The sequence below is a fragment of the Megascapheus bottae genome, chromosome 3 (assembly GCF_031878675.1).
Source record: "Megascapheus bottae isolate mThoBot1 chromosome 3, mThoBot2.hap1, whole genome shotgun sequence".
NCBI lineage: Eukaryota > Metazoa > Chordata > Mammalia > Rodentia > Geomyidae > Megascapheus > Megascapheus bottae.
The window spans coordinates 83173284-83192726 of record NC_143511.1 but is presented as its reverse complement, the minus strand read 5'-3'; the positions used below and the strand labels follow the sequence as shown (position 1 = coordinate 83192726).

At 41.9% G+C, this 19443-nt stretch overlaps 1 protein-coding gene across 6 annotated transcripts in view; it reads left to right on the top strand.

Annotated features, from left to right (window-relative positions):
• Mapkap1 (MAPK associated protein 1) overlaps positions 1 to 19443 on the top strand; it is a 233782-nt gene that overhangs the window by 164300 nt on the left and 50039 nt on the right. For all 6 annotated transcript variants that reach the window (XM_090330646.1, XM_090330643.1, XM_090330642.1 and 3 more), the window contains exon 8: positions 8170 to 8277. In XM_090330646.1, the coding sequence (XP_090186772.1) occupies positions 8170 to 8277 (108 nt within the window). The remainder of the gene's footprint in view (positions 1 to 8169; positions 8278 to 19443) is intronic.

Genomic DNA, 19443 nt, shown 5'->3' with positions numbered 1-19443 from the left:
TGGGTATTACTAGGCAGCATGCATATCCTGTGATATCTGTGCTGTCATGGTTTATTCTGTGGCTTTTGACGATTGCTCATCATTGTTAGACCATATTTGTAGGACCTAAGAATCTTGGCTGCTAAATAAGTCTCTAATTTTAAGTGTTGTCAGTAGTTTAAAAGCAAGCTTTGTAAAATAGCTGTGGATTCTCTTACACCTCCTTTGGATATAGGCAAACGCATGTGGTCATCCCCATTAGTGCCAACACCCCTGCCACTGTGTGCCTTCCCATCGTGTGTGATAGCCTATGCTAACTCAGGGACAAGGGGTCTCCCTACCCTGTCACAGTGCAGTCATAGCAGCCTTTTTGCCAAGGGGAGCACTGAATTGTCTTGTTTAACCTTCACAGCAGCCATCTGAGGGAAGTTCTGCTGGCCCCTTCTTACAGATGAGACTGACTCCCCGAGAATGTCCCACCAGCGATGTTAACTCCTCTCAAGATACAAATACCTGAGGCTTTCTATCCCAACCCATCCTCTCTCCTAGTTGCTCACACTGAGCTTTTCCTGACTACAAGAAGCTGTTAAGTTGGTGAGTGGGAAATAGTTGAAAGTACAGCTGCGGATGTGTTCATCTTGCCTTCATCTTTTCCCTTGCATGTGCTTGTTCTGATGCTCAGCAATAGTAGTGACAGCTCTTTCCATCACTCAGCCCTTTCTGAAAGTTTGAAGGACATATTACAGTAGGATAAAGCCACATTAACCAATAAAGAAACTTTAGAAAAGGAAAGGACAGAGTAAATGGCAAGATGCTCACCAGAGGAAGAGGAGGAGGAGGGGGACGGGGGAAGGAAGAGGAGGAGGGGGAGGGAGAGGAGGAGGAGGAGGAGGAGGAAGAAGAAGAAGAAGAAGAAGGAGGAGGAGGAGGAGGAGGAGGAGGAGGAGGAGGAGGAGGAGGAGGAGAAGGAGAAGGAGAAGGAGAAGAAGAAAAGGAGGAGGGAGAGCTGGCACAGAGGTATTGCCTGAGCCAAGGCTCTCATCCATAATAGGCAAAGGGGAATGGAATATGACTCAGTACTATTAGTGATAAGATTTATGTTCAATTGTCTAAAGATACAAAAGCAGCCCAGTTGCTTTCAGAAATCCGGCTTTCCCTTGGAGCAATTTCTCCTGTAGATCTTTAGAGAGAAGACAGAATCATGAGGGCTACTTTACTTTGCATTGGGTTTCAACTCTTATCTATCTCTCAGCAATCAAGGTGTGCTAAAACCTTTTATATTTTGCTCAGAGGATAAGGGAATCAAGGAAATGGCTCTGAGTATGTGTCCACCATCCAACAGATTCTAGAGACTTTCTTTAGAACTTACATGATGTGATATTTGCCTCAAATTTACAAAATTCCATTTAAAAAATCCTGTCTAGGTATTAGAGCCTTTTCAAAGTATCCAGAGCAGTATTTTGTTCCTAGACCATTCCGTAACATGCTATGACTGCAATAAATACATCACTGGAACACCGAAGCTGGTTTTCTGGTTGTTACAGAGGAATTGCTTTCTAGAATCTTCCTTTTGTGCTTCCCTCTGCTGTGAAGTAGAGAGCAAATGGCTTCATATGCAACTGTGACATTTTAAAACCTTTTTTCCAAAGGGTAGATGTTGCCTTGAGAACTATGTCCTGTTCAGTGTGAAAGAACCAGTTATATTTTATATAATAATTTCTTTGGCAAGAGTATATTCATAGTAAATGACCTCATAGCTTGTCCTTCCTAAATGGCTCTGGGCTGCCATTGTTTTCTTTCCTTCTATGTCAGTTGCTTAAATTAAACTAGCACTTGAGGGAGACTATGTTGATAGCAAATCGGTCTAGCTTATTGTATCTTATCATCAAAAACTTGGCATAGCCGGACAAGGTGGCTCACGCCTGTAATCCTAGCTGCTCAGGAGGCTGAGATCTGAGGATCAAGGTTCAAAGCCAGCCCAGGCACAAAAGGACCTGAGACTCTTATTTCCAATTAACCTCTAGAAAACTTGGGAAGAGGGGCTTGGCTCAAGGGTAGGATGGTAGCCTTGAGCTGAAGAGCTCAGGGACAGCACCCAGGTGGAAATCAAACCCCATGACCAAAAAAAAAAAACCTGGCCAGGGCCAGGAGTGTGAAGCCTTGTGATAGAGTGCTCGCCTTGCATGCACAAAGCCCTGGGTTCAATTCCTTGGTACCACATACACAGAAAATGCTGAAAGTGACACTGTGGCTCAAGTGCCCAAGCCTTGAGTTCAAGCCCCACGACTGGAAAAAAACAAAACCAAAAACACCTGGCGTAGTGACTCACATCTATAATCTGAGCCACTTAGAAGGCTAAAATCTGGATCAAAGGCAGTCTAGTCAGGAAAGTTGGTGAGAGTCTTATCTTTAACCACCAAAAACCTGGAAGTGGAGGTAGGCTCAAGTGGTAGAGCACCAGCCTTGAGTAAAAATGCTAAGGGACAGTGCATGGGCCAGTACTAGGTCCATGACCTAGTACCAATACACACATAAAACAAAAACAGAACAAAACAAAAATGTGGTATATATAAAGCACTATTGCTCCTGGGTACCAGTGCCTCACATCTGTAATTCTAGCAACTTAGGAGGCTAAGATCTGAGGATCATGATTTTAAGCCAGTCCAATTAGGAAGGGACTCTTACTGCCAATTAACTACAAAAAAGAAAAGAAAAGAAAAGCTGGAAATGGTACATTGGTGCTGTGACTCAAGTGTAGAGTCCTAGCCTTGAGCGTGAAGAGGCTCATGGGCAGTGCCTGGCCCTGAGTTCAGGCCTCATGACCAGGAAAAAGAGAGTGGTGGGGGGGGGGGTGAGGAATGGAGAATAAAAGAAAACAAAATAGAAAGAGAGAGGGAGAAGCCGGGCACAGTAGCTCACGCCTATAATCCTAGTTATTCAAGAGGCTGAAGTCTGAGGATCAAGGTTCAAAGCCAGTTCAGGCACAAAAGGACCTAGGACTTTTATCTCCAATTAACTTCAAGAAAACAGGAAGTGGGGCTTGGCTCAAGGGTAGGGAAGTAGCCTTGAGCTGAAGATCACAGGGACAGTGCCCAGGTGGAGTTCAAGCCCCATGACAAAAAAAAAAAGACAGAGAAACAGGAAAAAAGAAGGAAGGAAGAGGAAGGAAGGAAGGAAAAGGAAGGAAGGAAGGAAGGAAGGAAGGAAGGAAGGAAGGAAGGAAGGAAGGAAGGGAGGGAGGAAGGGAGGGAGGAAGGGAGGAAGGGAGGAAAGGAGGAAGGAAAAGAAAAGAGGAAGGGCGTACTGTGGCTTATAGTATAGCAAGCACAGGCGTATGCATCCTTGGTGTGAATCCACCACTCCTTGAAGGATACTGAGCAAATTATTTAACCTCTCTGAGCACACTTTGTGATTCTGTTAAAGGGTATTCTGACCCTCATGTCCTATAGTGTCTGAAGAATAAATCAAATGATGTGCAGAAAAGGCCTAACCCAGTCTCTAGCACATAGTAAGCCCTGGATGATGGAGGATGATCAGGATTATGATTCTTAGTCCTGCTACAGTTCCATGATAAGAATGATAAAGGCAGACACTACACTAAGGCTGTATTCACCTTTAGCCCACGGAGTATGCAGGCAGTCCTCTGGGGTAGATGCTGTTACTGTCCCCATTTTATACCTGAAGACACTAACAGAGGGAGTTAAGTAAGTTGGCCCAATATCAGACAGCTAAATTGTTCTACTAGAACCTAGAGTGCAGCAGTCAGGCTCCCACCCGACTGTGTCCCATATACTCTCATTATACCACATAGCCTGAGGTGATTGATCAGGCCTTTTTCTGTGAAGTGGCTTTGTGAGATCTCCTATCCAGTATAAAGAGAGAAATGCAGATTTGTAAGAAGTAGATTTCTTGGATTTTATCCGTGAGTCACATCTTCAGCTTAACACTCATACTCTCCCCAAAGTCAAGACCCCTGAGTCCTAGACCAAGTTCAGAAGGGTTTTCCAAGTTGTTCTTTATTTGTTAGGGGACAATGGGGAGTACCTGGAAGAGTAGACAGCACTCAGAATTTCAAGTTTTGTCAAAAACTAGGCATATATAGAAATATTCTTACAGGAAAATGGGAAGGTCTTCCTGGATGTTTGGAAAGATAAAGTGATTATGTCTTCATAAGGGGACTTTGTATGACAATAACCAAGACATAGCTGTCACATGGGAAATTGGTATGTATGGATTTCATTATAATAAATTATTTCATTTCAAACATATAGAAACCAGTTATTCAGAATCCAGATGAATCCACAAATCTACAAAAATCTATATTTATGGTATAAACTATGGCTTCTTTGTAATTGACCAATAATTTATAGTTTACAGGAGTGAAAAAGGTTCAAAGCACACAAGCTTTAGAGCCAAAAGACCTCTAGGTTTTATTTCCCACTTCCTACGTTTGTGATCTTGAACTTCCTTCATTGGGGTCTCCATCTGTGAAATGGGGTTGCTGTCTCTCAGGGCTTCTATGACAATCACTGAGCAAACACACATAACATGTTTGGCACCCAATAGCAGGAGTCAAGAGAATAATCCAGAAAACCTCTCTCAGGTGCCAAATTGATTCTAATAGAAATACCTGCAAGACACAGGGAATTAAATAGGGGGCTTTGAGGGTTGGGCAGAGCTGAGTTTAGGAGTAAGGGACCCTTCCTAGTATTCCCTGATTCCTCTGGTTGAATTCTTTTTCAAAGAAAAAGAATTCAAAAGAAACAAGCCTGAAATTCTCTCTGCTGCAGCCAGGCTTGTTTGCCAGTGTACAAGAAATGGGAGGTGGATGTACAAACCAGCTGTCAGGTAGGCTGACAGCTGGAGTGGCTCAGCCCCTGTGCCCCGCTCTCTTGAGTGTCCATGTAATGGTATGGGGTTGCTTGACATGAAGCTGCCTGTATATACAGACAGATCATGTGAAAGACCACTGGAGATGCCACATGCATGATAATTATAGTATTCTCAGAAAAATGACACCATAAAAAAATCAGAAAACTTTTTAGTGCCTGCAGTATTTTTTTTTAAGTATTAAAGTAACCCTTAGGGCTGAGCGCTGGTGACTCACACCTATAGTCCTAGCTACTCAAGAGGCTGAGATCTGAGGTTTGCAAATTGAGGTAAGTGGGCAAGAAAGTCCGTGAGACTCTTTTTTTTTTTTTTTTTTTTGGCCAGTCTTGGACTTGGGCTCAGGGCTTGAGCACTGTCCTTAGACTTTCTCAAGGCTAGCACTCTTACCACTTGAGCCTCAGCACCACTTCCAGCCTTTTGCTATGTATGTGGGGTACCGAGGAATCGAACTCAAGTCTTCATGCATGCTAGGTAAGAACTCTACCACTAGGCCAAACTCCCAGCCCCAGTCTGCAAGACCCTTCACTCCAATTAACCACCAGAAATTAAAAAAAAAAAAAACCAGAAGTGTGCTGTGGTTCAAAGTGGTAGAGCACCAGCCTTGAATGCAATAGCTCAGAGACAGTGTTGAGGCCCTGAGTTCAGACCCCATGAACAACAAAAAATATGTATAAATAAATAAAGTGGCCTTTATTTATTATTAGGAAATTTGAAAAATACAGATACAAAGGAAAAATAAAAATATTCATATCCCGCTATTCTAATGTACTATTTACATTTCAGAAATAACTGTCCTATCTCTGTCCTACTTTTATTTTTTCTCCAATTATAATCATCCTGCAAATGCTGTGCTATAATTTGCTTTTGCTGTAGAATAGCATGCTGTAAACATGTTTGATAACATTAAATATCTTGTTGAATTACTTTTGCTATCTGTATGATATTCAATATTTTTTTTTGATATTCAATATTTTATTCACTCATTCCCTCTACTATTTTTTTTTTTTGGCCAGTCATGGGGCTTGAACTCAGGGCCTGGACACTGTCCTTGAGTTTTCTCAAGGCTAGCACTCTACCTCTTGAGCCATAGTACCACTTCCGGCTTTTTCTGTGTATGGTACTGAGGAATCAAACCTATGGCTTTGTGCATGCTAGGCAAGCACTCTACCACTAGGCCATGCTCCTGGTCCCAGTGCTTCTACTATTAAACCTAGTTTTTCCCAAATTTTAAAAAATCAATTACCTTAGTGTCTGTGGGGGATTGGTTCCAGGATATCCCCCAAAATCTGCAATGCTCAAGACCCGTCTACAAAATGGTACAGTATTTACACAAAATTATACACATCCTCTCAAATACCTTAAAACATTGCTATAGTACTTGCAGTGCCTAATACATTACAAATGTATACATAGCTGTTTTACTATATTTAGGGAATAATAACCAATAGTCTATACATATTCAGGATATGCCATGGCTAGTTAAATCCATGGATTGGGATTATAACTAAAAAGTTAACTATAAACTTTCATGCAGACTTCATTGTAGATTCATAGAATGGATATCAATGCCTCTACACATTGTCACTGGAAGGTATTGGGGATGGAAGTTTTCAAGTGACTTACAAGGAGCACTGAAAGATCAGAGGTGATTCCTCCTAACTGAAGAGGCACAGATTTGAGGGTTTTTTTTTTTGTTTTTGTTTTGTAAGTCCAGCAATGAGGCCAGGCTCTGGTGGCTTATACCTGTAAGGCTTGCTACTCAGGAGGCTGAGATTTGCAGGTCATGTTCAGAGGACGCCTAGGCAGCAAAGTCATAGAGACTCTTATCTCTGTTTAGCCACTGAAAAGCCAGAAATGGGGTTGGGCTAAGTAGTAGAATGAGTAGCCTTGAGGGGAGCGGGGGAAAGTTCAGAGACAGCACTGGTCCCTGAGCTCAAAAACCAAGACCAGCACACACACAAAAATACAAGTCCAGCAATGAATGTGCCAGAATTTGACAATCAGCAGCAAACCTGTTTGCTAAATGACTGATACTGGCACTGACACGTAACACTAGCAGGGACTGTAAAATTACCTTTATTTCCATACTTTTGTTTACTTAATATTTCTGATCTGAATATAGTGTGTTAAGATTTTTAACACTTGTGCAGAGTTCTGAGCATGCGTTTGCTTAAGTAATGTGAAGAGGGCTGAGAAGGAACCCCAAGAACTCTGACAGGAGTGTTGATGAAATACCAATCAGAGAAAAGATCAAATAAACCGTGAAAACAAAACAAATCTCTCCCATGCTACTGAAGACTTGGGGGAGGAGAAGTGCTAGCAATGAGTGGAACACCTCAGACCAGTGAAGGAGAATACTGCACGTGAATAATCAACATGCCAGCAACAGCTGAAGAACATGTCTAAAAATACGCGTTCCGCCTGGGAGCCCTGCAGATCCTCAAACCCCCTCTGTCTGACCAAACATACCTTTTAGAGTCAAAATAATAAGACAGGTTCTTATGCCTCTCATCTTTTCAATAACCATTAGCAAATCACAGGAGCAGTCTGGATTCTGACCATTGGACCTGTTAGGTGTTATCTAAGAACAACAACATTGTCATTTGGGCTGACAGAGAAATACATGAATAAATGTAAAAAATTCGTCAGTGTCTTATTAAGATCTGCCAGAATTCTGTGTGTGATGCAAGATAGCAAGGATTCCCAGTATTAGGGAACCCATGTCTCTGGTTTTTATAAATATCTTGACAAAAATGGGCACCATCAGCTACTATTGGCACACCATAACCTGGAAACCAGAAATTCATTAAATTTTTTTTGAACTGTTGTTGTATTTGAATTCTAAACATACCTCATTCCTGACTATAACATTATTACAGTAAAAATTATTAATCATAAGTGCCTTTGTAGGAGTATCACCTATAGGGCAGGTAGATAAGTGTTTTTCCAGAATCATCTCTGATTTGCATATAATCATTTAGATACAAAGATTTCCATATTTTACATAGGAATCAGATTCAGTAAGATACTTACTCTTATCTGACAAATGAGGTAGTCATGTATGAGAGTTCTGCTGGTTCAAATGCTATTTTTCTCTTACCAAACATGGGGGAGAAATGGGTGGGAAGAGATAGTGTGGGAACCCTTGTGGGCTAAGACCTCCCAAAGTCCTCCATCTCTAATTGTTAGGCCCCTAAGACAGACATTAGCATTCCTATGGCCTCCCTAGCTTTTGCCTAGTACATGATAATGTCTCAATGTTAAATTCACTATTCCCCTTCCTGCCCTTTGATCTTCCAGGCCCCCAGTACCGCCTGGAGAAGCAGAGTGAGCCCAATATCGCCGTGGACCTGGACAGTACATTGGAGAGCCAGAGCGCATGGGAATTCTGCCTGGTCCGAGAGAACAGTATGTTGGTCACCTCACCTGCTTTGTCTGTTGCAAACCCCTCCCCCAGAAGTTATGTGTTGGGGAACACTCACTAGCCTGGTTCCCCTAGACAGACTGGAAGTGACTGTTTTCCAAGACAGACCACAGCTTTTGTGCCAGAAGTGTGTTCAAAATGCAGTGATAGATTCTGTTCTATTTGGTAGAGTCCTCTTCCTGTTTGGAACTTCATAACTAATACTTTCCTGCTGAACTGTATTTTCCAAACTTTGGAACAGCTTAGAAATATGAGGTCCTTTAAGAAAGAAAGACTTCTATACATAAAGCACCTGGCTCTATGGCTAACGCAGTGTTTTAAAGAAATCTTACAGCCTTCAAATTTACATATTATAAACAAAGAAAAGTTGGAAAATGATAAGCATTCAACTCAAAATATTAGTAAAGAAATCTAAGAGAATAAAAGGAGTCAATAAGGATAAAATGAAGTAGAAAATTCAGGAACATCAAAGGGAAGAATTAATTCTTTGAAAAGGCCAATAACATCAGTAAACTTCTGAAGTATATCAAATAAGAAAAACAGAGAAACATACCTAGTAACAGGAATGAAAAGAAAATGTACTACAGATCCTATCATTATTAAACAGACAAGATTATTTTGAAAAAACTTCCAAAAATTTTGAAAATGTAAATGAAAAGAAAAAAAACTACAAAAAAAGACAACTTATTATTACTGGCACAAAAAGAAACAAACATAAATGTTCCCATATCTATTTTGAAATTTTGAATTAGTGATGAAAAACCTTCCTACTAGGGGGGAATAAACCAAATGACTTCCCTGGCTTGTTTTACCTAACACCTAACCAGTAAATAACCCCAATTTCATATTAGCTTTTCCAGAGTATAGGAAAAGAGATTCTGCAATCATTTGCAGGGGTATCCTCATCATTTCCAAGATATTATAATCTTGTTGCTTTCATAACATCAGAATCAAGAAATCTATGAAGTTGCAATCAGAGGCGACAAAGAACCCTTATTAGCTGGCTGACGACTGCCTGTCCTGGACTTCAGTGTCTCTGAACTAAGAGCCGCCACAACTTCCAATAGGGCAGGGTTTATGGAGGCAACACAAGCAAGCAAGCTGATTTACAAACACTTAGGGGCGGGATATTCTTCATCTGCTGGACATTAAAGATGGTCAGGACCAGGCAGACAGCATTCTGCCGATGCAGCTGAAGGATAGAGATTTTAGAACTAGAAGTGGAGGTCTACAAGAAATGAAAAACTGGGTTCTCACATTACCAGACCCCACTGAAAACAATACAGAGCCAGGCATTGGTGGCCCATATGTGTAATCCTAACCACTCACAAGACTGAAATAGAAATATCATGGTTTGAAGCCTACCTGGGCAGAAAAGTCCAAAAGACCCTTGTTTACAATTTAAAAAGAAAAAGCCAGTAGTGAAGCTATGGCTCAAGTGGTAGAGCACTAGCCTTGAGCAAAGGAGCTCATAGAACTGTGTCCAGGCCCTGAGTTCAAGTTCCAGACTAGTACAAACAAACAAAAAATGTACAAGTCAGGAAATTTTAGGCCAATTTTACAAACAGATGCAGAAATCCTAAATAAAACATTAACAAACTCAAGTTTAGCATTTTAATAGAAGAACAATAAAACAGTACTAGGCTATACTTGGTCTAGGAGTAAAGAATTGGTGTAACAAAAAAATCTAGTCCAGATAATTTGCCACATTAACAGATTAAAAGGAGAAAAATTATCTTGCTATACATGGAATATTATTTAGCTTTTAGAATATGTGTTTAGCAAGAGTTTGATAAAAAAATAAATAACTTTAGTTTTTTTGTAATGTTAAAGAGAAAAGACAATCCAGACACATATGAAGTAATCTCAACTCTGTATAACAAGTGAAAAGTATAGGAAAATGACTCATATCTATAAACTAAGCTTGTAGAAAAGTTGTTTAGAAAATTAAAAAAAAATTAAAGCCAGGCACTAGTGGTTTGTATTTGTAATCCTATCTACTCAGGAGGCTGAGATCACATTTCAAACCAACTTAGACAGCAAAGGCCATGAGACTCTTATCTCCAATAAACTACTCAGAAAAGGCCAGAAGTGGCGCTATGGCTCAAGTGTGGTAGGGTACTAGCCTTAAGGGAAAGAAGCTCAGGAACAGCACCCAGGCCCAGAGTTCAAACCCAGGATTGAAAAAAAAATTAAGTAGAGGTTCCAACTAAAACTCATGTATTGCTCTTCAATAGTTATCTATTAACAAGCTGAATTGAGTTGGGCATAGTGGGAAATATCTGTATTCTCGCACTTGGGAAGATTAGCCTGGGCCACATTCTGAGTTCCAACTCAGCCTGGCCTATGAAGCCAGATTCTGTTTCTCTCTCTCTCTCTCTCTCTCCCCCCCCCCTCGCTCTCGCTCGCTCGCTCGCTCTCGCTCTCTCTGGCTCTCTCCCTCTCCCTTTCTTTCTCTTTCTTTCTTTCTTTCTTTCCTTCTTTCCTTCTTTCTTTCTTTTTTTTTTGCCATTCCTGTGGCTTGAATTCAGGGCTTGAACACTGTCCTTGGGCTTTCTCAAGGCTAGAGTTCTTGAGCCACAGCATCAGTTCCAGCTTTGTCTATGTATGTGGTACTGAGGAATGGAACCTGGGTCTTCGTACATGCTAGGCAAGCACTCTACACTAGGCCAAACTCCTGGCCCCCTGCCTTTCTTTTTTTTTTTTTAAGTTGGGTTAACACAAAGAAGAAATATTTCAAAAATAGAATGTTAGTATATTTGATCAGTATAGATTTACTATTCTTAAGACCATTTTAGAAGTAAGCTAACTATGATCATGTAGTATATACTGGAAGAAAGCATATTATGGTACCAAATGCCTTGGTTCACATTCTGGCTGTGCTACTTTTTAGCTCTGTAACCCTGAATACTTAACTTTTTCTTGGTAGTTTATCTACTCCTTATAAAGTTAATGGACAGCAGGCTTCAGTGAACTTTAATTCTAAAGCTCTTAGAACTTAGTACACAGTAAACACACAGTAAATGTTAACTTCAGCGAACAAATGGTGAAAGAACATTCACTTCATATTGCTTGCAGAGTAGATGGGCCCAGGTATGGAGATCTGGAACCTGTCATAGCCTTCTGGAGATTCATGATGGAGAAGTGGTCCAGACCAGAGGGCAGGAACAAGTCTATAAACTTATACTATCATAGGACCAAAAAAAAACATAGAAGCAGGGTGCCTTTCACATGTTTTCTGATGTCGCAGAATGGATGTACAAGTTACAAGTAAAACCACTAGACTGAGTTTCAGACTGCTTTAAACCAAAAGGAAGAAAAAAGCCGGTGCAGTTGCTCATCCCTGTAATCCTGGCTACTCAGGAGGCTGGTATTTGATAATTAAGGTTCAAAGCCAGCCTGGGCAGCCTAGAAAAGGGAAAGTGGGGCTATGGCTCCAGTGATAGGGCAGTAGCCTGGAGCTGAAGAGCTCAGGGACAACGCCAGGCCCAGGGGTAGGGTGGTAGCCTTGCTGGAGAGCTCAGGGACAATGCCCAGGCCCAGAGTTCAAGCCCCATGGCCCACAAAAAAAAAAATTTAAAAAAAAAAAAAACAGGAAGAAAAATCGTCTTTTATTAAAGGAGGATTGAGGCCTAACATATCAACTACATTGTAGGGTTTTTTTGTTTTTGCTAGTCATGGGCCTTGAACTTAGGGCCTGAGCACTGTCCTTGAACTTTCTCAAGGCCAGAACTCTACCACTTGAGCCACAGCACCACTTCTGGCTTTTTTCTATGTATATGATACCAAGGAATCGAACCCTGGTCTTTGTGCATGCTAGGCAAGCACTCTACCACTAGGCCAAACTCTGGGTCCCCATTGTAGGTATTTTAAGTTATTCACTTTAGTCTAATATTATATGATCTTGTGCTAAAAATTGTAAATGTATCCTCATAATTAACACCCCTACAAGACATTTTGTTAAAGATATGGCTTGCCCCAAAGTTAGCCATCCAGTAAGTGATGGGACCAAAATTTTGAGCCAGGTATCATCTAGTTCCAAAACCTACTCCGAGATTGTTGATAACCTAAATATTCATTCCTACAAATGTGATGACAATTGTCTTTCTATGCTGTGAGATGAAAGCTCTCAAATTAAGCTGATATGACAAGAGTCTCTGCCTAGAGACTGAGAGCTAACATTTGTGCTTGGATCTTGGCCTAAATAAGAAAATGACAAGCCAAAGTCCTTAAGCTTTCCAGTTTGGATTCTTGTCTCATAATCTACTACATCCTTCAGCCAACTGTCTGCTCAAAGCTGGAGTCAGCCCAGAAGGAAGCAATGAGTCCATTAGAGGAGGATGTAGCATTAGAAGACTTCCGTTCTTGTCCCAGCTTCTAGATCAATCCTGGCATCACACTGAGCCTCAGTTTTCTTTTCTGCCAACTCTTTCTGTTGACCTTTTTCACTGATCATATGTGAGTAGCCAGTCCAGGTCCTTAGAAGAAAGGACCAATTTATTCTTCTAGTATCCTTAACAGAGGGAAAGTGGAATTTCCCATCATCAAGGCCAGTCAGCCTTAAGTTAAACTGCTTTCTGTAATACCTGCAGAGTCAGATACTGTCTTTCTGTTTGATCACTCACTAAGCTGTGATTAAAATAATTCAGCATAATACTTAAAGTGCAGTTGCTAGAACCAAGGCCACCCTTGAAAGAACTACTTGCTTGTGGAAAGATTAAATGGAATATAAGTCCTGTTATAACTGTCGGGGTCCTTCGTCCCCGGTCCCTCTCGACTAGGAGGGTTGGGGAAAAACACACCCCAATGAGTCCAAGCCGTGAGAGGAGAAGGCTCACTGTCCTCCCACACTCAGCCTTCCTTCCCCGGAGCATGAACAGAGACATCACGCAGCTTCATCAAGGCAGAAAAATATCTCTCCAAAAACCCCCCTCCTGAGGAAGTCCCTCCAGCTAATATACCCTCACTCTATGTCCCAGCAGAGAGTCATAAACAATAACACATGTGTAACCAATTCTAATCAAGTCTTGCGCCCTGCCTCTTGCACCTTGCCTTGTCTCAGCAGAAAGTTATTAGACATGGGGTTACTCAGCCCCCAACAATAACCACCTTCCTCTTTATAGAAGAGGAAACTGAGGCTCAGAGGTGAAGTGACATGCTAATGTCTCATGAATGTGAGTATCCTGGAAAGTGACTTCTTCCATTAATCTGGTGAATTAGCCAAATCTAATCATTTTAGTTACTGTAGAGAGGGAGGATATCAATTGCTCTTTAAACATCAGTTCAACCACCTTTAAAGAGAGTCACAGAATGTTTAAGGCCTTCCATTATTTCAATTTCTTACTGAATTTCTGGATTTCCTTGATTAAGGCTACAGTAAGGGACCCTCTCCCCACTCCCCCACCCCCCACCCCTGGCAGATACTATAGTAGGGGATAGGGTGCAGTCTGAATGGCCTCATCCCCTGCCTTTAGTTGGCCCAAAAGAGCAGGCAGCTCCTAGGAGCCTCCTGGACCCATCTGGCTGCCAGGCCCTGGACTCAGCCCCTCACCTTACCCCTCTGTGATCACTGACTCTCCTGGACAAAATATGCCCACTTCTACCCTAGACTTGACCTCCCTCCATGAACAGGAACCAGATCTGAATCCCCTTTGCATCCTTTGTCTGGCCAGACCTGGCTCATCCCCTGTGAAGCAAGCCTCCACATCTCTGACTCCACTACACTTCTCACCAAGGAAACTTGGAGTTTGGGCAAACCTCTCATGTTGCAGATTTCCTTGTGGTACTTGGACCTCACCCACACCTACACAGACACCACCAGCACCAAATTAGAAAAGGGTAGAAAAAGCACCCACAGAAAGAGAATAGAGAGAATGAATGTTTGCATAGCCTGGTATGTTTCCAGAACCTTTTTTGGTAATGGGCCAATTTCTCCTCCTGCTTGTGGTCTGGGCCAGGCCTGGAGACTCCCTAGTGGTTCCTCCCTGCTTTTGGATGCTTTGCTTTCTTCAGTTACAAATTCCTAATCTCCAGTTTCTTCCATGTGACTTGAATATCAGGGCTTGAAACCTCTTTTATTAGACCTCGACAGCACTCCATACAGAAGAAAACGTGATCTTGCAAATAAGTAGAAAGGCCTTGTGATGTGTTAGATTGAATTATTACTGAAGAACAGTTAAGATATGGTTGAGATATGTCCAGGTTAAGATATGGATGTTCATGCTAAGGAATTTTCTATGTGGATGGGGGGATTGTTTACTTTATTTACAGGTTGATAATGCATAATGCTCCCTGCACAGGAGCAGAAAGATACCCCAAGTATCTGTATGCACCTCATGCTGTGTGGTTAATGTGGTCTGGGTTAGCAGTGGGGGAGGGGGAAAGAGAGATGTTTGGCCCCTCTGTGTCACCTTGAGCAGGTCCTTCTCTTTTATGAGCCTCTTTTCTCCATGTGTCAAGTGTGATGGTAATCCCTACCCTTAGGGTTGTTGTGAGGATTAAACTATTGAAAGTAGTAAATGAGACCCACATTAAAAGCACATAGTGAACTCTAATGCACTGTTTTAATGCAATTGTTGGCAGTTACCAAGTGTCTGTGTGCCTGACAGTGCCTGTCACCGACACGGAAGCCGGTCTGATATTCCTTTCCTTCCTCCCTCTCCTTCCTCCTAGACTTTCTCAGGTTCCATGGGGGCAATGGAATAGTTGGTACCTGAGGCCAAGGCTGTGCTGACCTGTACAACAAGCAAACTTGCACACTATCCCATCTATTTCTTCAGTAATGAGTACTGGAATCATGCTGGGGTGTTCTGAGAACTTCCCCATGAATTGCACTTTTCATTGCCCTGCTTTCTCAAAAGTTTCCCCCCATTTCATTTTATCATTAGGTAGTAATTAGTATTCAAGGGAAATTGGACTTAATATATTAAAATTGGTTAAGTGCATTTAGACCTGTACCACAGCCAATGTCTTATTGGAAAATGTAATTGGGGACTCTGTGTATGTAATTAATTGAATTACAATTAAGAACTTTCATTAAGCAATACACTGGTACATTAGAGCAGTAAGGAAACATATTTGACGAGACACAAATCCTGTCTGGGCTCTAAGTGAGGGCATGGAGATTTGCATTCCTCCAGGAGGCTCCTGGCCCCGGAATCTGCCCTGCTGCCCCTGACTAATGGTTTGGTAATGCATCAGGTGACATTTCTGTGGTGATTTCAGATGAAAAGTGGGGTTCTTCCAGCATATGTACCCTCATTCCTTGACTCTGGAGTCAGGAGGAAAGATACTTCAGTGTTGATCAAATGACATTACAGCTCTGAAGTATTTTTCCATATAAATTATCCTTAGAAGACAGCCATTGTTTTTCCTGTGTTTGAATAGGAACAAAGACACACTGGAGGAAGGGGAAGGCACACGAAGTCTGTCAGCCTGATTTCCTAGCAAACCTATAATCACCCATTTGGCCAGCCTCTTAAATGGTCATGTTCCATCTGCTGGGCACATATTGGTTCATTTGTCCCCCAGACACTGGCTCTGGAGCCCTCCTCTGGGCCAGCCACTGCTGTACTGGGAGGTGGAGAAGAGCCAGCTCAATCATCATGGCACCCACTGGTGGTCAATGCTGCAGAGATGAGAGAGTGGATAGCAAGGGACCAGAACTGGTAGGAGCAGAAGGAAGAGAAAGGAAAAGATGAATTATCAAATAATGAGTAAAAGACAAATGTTCCAAGCCAATATGCTGTTCATGCGAAGGCCTTGAGACGAAGAGTTCTTGGAAATGAATGAATGGAGTGTGTTGAACAGAGGGTGGGGGAGGCCACTGCTGAAAGATGAGCCTGAGAGATAGGCAAGGTCTAGAATGCAGTCTTGTAGGGCCCATCTCCATGTACTGCTCTTTTTCAAAACTGTACAAATCTAAAGCTGTTTCTTTCTGACCACCTCATAAAATGAGATTACATTGATTTATTAAAAGGGGTCTGAATCTCCATGCAGAAAGTTCTCTAGCCAGGCTGGCTCTGGCTCCAAGAGTTTAAACAATTAAGCACTGTAATAAGCAAGATTCCCTATCCTGGTTGTAGGGATCTGTATAGTAGCCTACCGTGTGATCCTGATATCCTGGTGGCTTTCAGGAGATTACTGCAGCAGGGCTGTGTGTGTGTGTGTGTGTGTGTGTGTGTGTGTGTGTGTGTGTGTGTGTGTGTGTGTGTGTGTGTGTGTGTGTGTGTGTGTGTTACACTATATCACCTATTGATCATTTTTTAGAGACCAGCAAAAATGACTAGTAGCTGAAGGGAAGTGTTTAATAGAAGAGAAGCTTTGAGCTTATGAGACTTTGGGGACTTAAATGGCCTCTAAGAAGAAAAAATGTGATGAATGTGTGGAAAGCTAAAGAAGAGTTTTCTCCATGACTCATTTTGAGTCAAAAGAAAGGAGCATTCAGTTTTGTCCCTGACTCCTTTGTTCTGGCAAGGCTAAGCATAGAATTGTGTTCTCCTTAGGTATTGTTATGGCACATAGATTATATATTCCTGGCTGAATGATGGACTATTGTTTTACCCAAAGAAGGTTACGAGTACAATGTTGGAGTTGGACTTGAGTTTACTTCCCTACTCTGGCTTACACAGTTTGTACAGCTAAGCCTCATTTTTCTCACCAGTACAAAGAGAATGCTATCCAACTTGAAAAGGCTTTGGGAAAATGAACCAATATACTATATGTAAGTACTGAGCATGTAGTGTCTGGACAGAGTAAACATTAGCTGCTATTTAGGCAGGATCCTTTCCCCATTCCATTGAAGAGTCTGAATGATGTGTTAGGGTTCTCTTCACCAAGATAAATCCAAGAGGTGGTATGTAAACCTCAGGTATTGTTGGGAGCTGAGTGCAGGGTCAGGCTGGCCCATGAATCTGCATCACTGAGTAAGATAACCACACAAAGAAATGAGCTGTCATGTATGAACACCATGCCTAACTTTGAGCTATATCGTCGGTATTGTGAATCACTTTCTGCTGAGACTTGATTACGAATGTGTTATTGCTTTATCAGTCTCTGCTGAGACCTATAGTGAGAGTAAACACGTGGACTTCCCCCGCCCTGCCCACCTTTGTGCTGATAGGCTCCTCTACCTTATACTAGCTGAATGTACTTCCTCAATAAATGAGCTCCTGCCTTACTGGGTCTCCCTGATGCATCAGATTGTCCTCCAGTGAGGGAGGGCTGGGTGCAGGCGGTCAGTCGGCCCTCTATCCTTTCTCAGCTCGTCCTGGTCAGGGTGTGTTCTCTCTATCCCTCCTGCCGGTTAGGAAGGACCAAGGACTAAAAATCCCGACAGGGTATTATTATGATTAATATAAAACTTTATTGATGCAAGTTTATGGCTACATCACTCATTCTACTGGCAGCATTAATTAACATTTGACATATAATTAGATAATGTGCTATGTCAGGTGGGCTTTTCCTGTCCCAAGGAACTCTTACCAGGAGGAGACCACAGAAACTTAGGTAAGAAAGTCACAGGCCACAGGTTTCAGGAGAGGGATCAGAGAAGGCTCAGACTAGACCCTGAAAAATAATTTGTTTTGTTTTGTTTTTATCAGTGGTGGGACTTGAACTCTGGGCCTAGACATTGTCCCTGAGCTCTTCAGCTCAAGACTACCCCCTTACCCCTTGAGCCACAGTGCCACTTCCAGTTTTCTGGTGGATGATTGGAAATAAGAGTCTCACAGTCTTTAGTGCCCGGGCTGGCTTTGAACCTCAATCCTCACTCAGATCTCAGCCTTCTGATTAGCTAGGATTACAAGCATGAGCCACTGTGCTCAGCAAAAATAAATATTTTTTATGTTTTTATTTTATTTTTTAATATATTTTTATTGTAATTAATAGAAAGGTTACATGATATTTGCCAGATAAATGGTGCCTTAATTCCCACACATTGATACCCTTTCACATGTCATGGTCCCCATTTCCCTCCCCCCTCCCCCACCCCTCATCTTGTTTTCCCTCCTTCCCTATCCAATTTCAGATAACCAAATACAAATATATCCGATATATCAGGTAACAAAGTGAGATAGTGTAACAATATGAGATAACCAAGGGACAGTAGAAGTGATGAGAGATAACATAGTACCTTAAGAAAAAATAAATATTTTTAAAAATGGAGAAGACATACTTGTCAGCTGGAGAAACCTGAGCACAGTCCAGCTTGGCTAAGGCAGGGGGTAGTGGAGTATGGAGACTGAAGTCTTCAAGAGGGAATAGTGGAAGGTAGTTTGTTGTCCCTTTGTTTAAGCCATCTCCAAACATAACAACATTTTATTACATGTCAACACCTGAAGCTTCTTTAAAGAGCTCCCCCCACCCCAAAACCGCTATTGTATTTTCCACTCCTCCCATCATACTCTGTTCCAGCCACAGGCAACATGTGCTATTCCCTGAGTACAAACCCACCTTAGTGTGCTTCATGTGTTCCCTATAGGATTCCTTGGAGGATTGTCAAGATGAGTGTCTAAGGATCCTGCCTCCTCCTGAATTCTTGAAGCACTGGGTGCTGGATAATGTTCCTAGACTAGAAGGAACAATCAACAGAGCTGTGCTATGGGGAGTTGAAAGGCAAGGATGATCTATCTCACAGAGGCCATGGATCTCTGGTTGAGTTACAGAGCTGGCACAAGGAGACTTAACCCACACTAGATTATGGCCTGTTAGTCTGAGATTTACTGAACCTAAGATAAATGTGAAAGTCCTGTGAGCTGAGATCCATGATTATAGGAAATGTGCCAATAACAGTGAATTCATCTGAACTTTGATTTAATAATCAGTGCCTATTTGAAAATCATATGTCTCTCAGTGTCTCCCAAAATTCCAATAAAATCACATGAATGGAGAAATTTTTCCAACTCCAGCACAGTATTTGTTGCAATTAGCATTGGTTCATCAGTGCTAACCAACGTGCTCCTCTTAGAATATGTGTGCTAGCTTTCCAGCTGTGTTTGTGTAACACATCTATACAATGGAGTTGCAACTTTTGCATCTCATCGTTGTCCAAATGGACACCCAGAAGCATTATGTTGCCATGTTTTTTTTTTAAATGGCAGGAATACATAGCACGTGGAAACGTGACAACATAGCCAATCACATTAGCAGTT